Source organism: Notothenia coriiceps, unplaced genomic scaffold, assembly GCF_000735185.1.
Source record: "Notothenia coriiceps isolate Sejong01 unplaced genomic scaffold, NC01 NC01_scaffold00004383, whole genome shotgun sequence".
NCBI classification, from domain to species: domain Eukaryota; kingdom Metazoa; phylum Chordata; class Actinopteri; order Perciformes; family Nototheniidae; genus Notothenia; species Notothenia coriiceps.
The window spans coordinates 1-2,490 of record NW_011337084.1 but is presented as its reverse complement, the minus strand read 5'-3'; the positions used below and the strand labels follow the sequence as shown (position 1 = coordinate 2,490).

At 39.6% G+C, this 2,490-nt stretch overlaps 1 protein-coding gene across 1 annotated transcript; it reads right to left on the bottom strand.

Moving 5' to 3' along the window:
• Positions 1–819: 819 nt before the first annotated feature.
• LOC104942229 (cleavage and polyadenylation specificity factor subunit 1-like) lies at positions 820–1,414 on the bottom strand (the record flags this gene model as incomplete). Its single annotated transcript, XM_010767425.1, has 2 exons — positions 1,020–1,414; positions 820–871 (listed from the first exon to the last, which is right to left on the bottom strand). Coding segments are annotated over exons 1-2 (229 nt in total), but the record flags the coding sequence as incomplete, so codon positions are not given.
• Between the last annotated feature and the right edge of the window lie 1,076 nt (positions 1,415–2,490).

The window sequence follows — 2,490 nt, the reverse complement described above, 5'->3', positions numbered from 1 at the left end:
TCCTCATCTCCACCGCTCCCATGTTTTATTTTGTGTTGCCATAAGTTAGTCTCTCTCCGTTGGTGCGCTGGGCTAATGCTAATAATGCTAATGCGAGCAAATAAAATGGCGGCTTCACAAAATCTTTCGGAGTTTTACGGGGTGTGGTTTGCAATTCGCCCAGCCAATCAGAAATTGGAACATTTTCTTCCCCATGGAAGCCCCACCTCTCTAGCAGGGACTAAACAGGGAGGAAAGGTTCCCGAAAAAAGTTCTAGTTCCAGATATTTTTGGTGTGAACGCAAAGTCCCAGGAACTATCGGAACTATTGCTGGGAAAAGCACTCCGGTGTGAAAGCACCTATTATGATTTGTGTGGTATTTTTTATTTGAACCTCTTTGTGTCTGTTGATTGTGTATATACACATTTGTATATATTACATTACATGTTTCTAGTTAGACGCTTTTATCCAAAGCGACTTACATACTCAATACTGTGGGCAATCCCCACAGGAGCAATTTGGGGTGAAGTGTCTCAGGGACACAACGACATGCTGACTGCAGTGGGGTTTGAACCTGTCCTGATCTGAACACCAACGCACTAGTCCACCGCGCTACATGCCTCCCTATATATATATATAAATATATATATTTGTATTTGGGATTGTGGGAAACAGTATTTCGATCTCTCTCGGTCTGTACACACAAACTGAAAGATTGACAATAAAGTTGACTTTGACGAACACAGTGTGCAGATCTTTTGTCTGATTCTTGACCTAGTTGTTTTTCTGTAATAACATTGTGCCTAAAACCTGTTTACATATCAGTATTTAGAACATACCTGTCCAGTTGGCGGAAGATTCTACTCGCTTCTTTTTGTTCGGTGGTTCTTCCTGGAATTCAAAAAGAAATATAAAGTTTATAGGCTATGTTTAAGAGAAGCCGGTAAAACGAAATGCAACGAAACACCTTATACTTTTCACTCATTCTGCAACAACATACGCACTTCGAAGGTGCTTCACAACAAAAGGCTGCACGTACCGGTTTGTCTTTATCCTTCTCTTTGTCCTGATCCTCGTTGCCCTCCTCAGGTGGCGTGTCCTGAAGTTTTTCGGTGTACTTTAGGAGCAGAGAGTTTCCGAGGCGGGAACCCAGGAAAAGGTAGCCGGCCTCCATGGTCACCATCTGGAGGAGGACGGACATGAGTGTGAGAGGCATTTCGTTTCATTTGAAAACCCCTGATTGCTGGCAGACTTTTAGATATTCATTATCAAATAAACACCCAAAAAATATCAGCCAGATATAAAATAATAGCTATCGGTTTAGGTAGGTATGATGCTTTTAGGGTTAGTGGTTTCATTTCATAGGCAATACATATTTCGGGGTTTAAAATGTTAATTTCTGTAGAATTGAATCCTAAAGTGCTAGTTTCCACTGTTGGCTTTTATTGTGTTAATGGATTAATAAAGAGTAGATATTAAGTGATATAGGTTTTAGTTTTAGGAGGGCCTTCCTTTAAGTTGGCAAAAATGTGTTTTGCTGCCCTCATTAAAAGCAGTGTCTTTTGGCGCATTTCCACTGCAGCCCGTAGCACGGTTTAAGCGTGTGTGGTACACCCCAAAAATGGTAAAATTATTTATGTATTTACTTTTATTTATTTTTGCTAAACAGTGAATGTATTGTTTTGAAAAGCTCAACATTATCTGTATTCATTTTGGTGACATTCATATAATTGTATGATTTATTTGAGCGGTGACACCTGGGTTATTTTAGGGGGGACACTTCCGCCCCCACCTCAGAAGCAATCCAAACGATCAATCGGATCCTGTGTCTAATTCTTCCTGCTGCACTTTTCTGTTTTCGACAGGTCAGTACATGATGAAAATGATCGATGTTAACTTGTGTAACTGAGATATAATGTTAGAGGTGTTTAGGAGAGTGTGTCAGAAAGTTTTGAGCATTTTTGACATAGTAACGGACGGTATTTTAAAAATACTAAACTGTCAGGTAACTATAGATGCCATTTTCGCGGGCTTCAGCCGCACCGTGTGTAAAGGTGTCCTGAGCGAAGGCTCGCAGGCAGGTTAGCTGCTGCGCAAGGGTAATCTGTTTTGTTCACCTGAGTGAAGTCTTGCAGGCACATTGCCTTGTTTTTTGTTTATTAACACTGACAGTGTATTTATGTGAGCTCCATAATATGTTATATTTGGTAAAGATAGATATATTGATAGAGAGTATTATTTGAGCTCCATAATATGTTATATTTGGTAAAGATAGATATATTGATAGAGAGTATTATTTGATGGCGTTGTGTGTTTGTATTGACTGTGTTGAGTTTCTCCATGAGATATAGTAATTGACTGTGACAGACGGATGGCTTGGGTTGAGAAATGTGATATATTTGTGGAGAACAGCTATTTGAATGTAAATGTGTACTTTTAGTTTTGAATAAGAAGCAATCCAGATGATCAATCGGATCCTGTGTCTAATTCTTCCTGCTGCACTTTTCTGT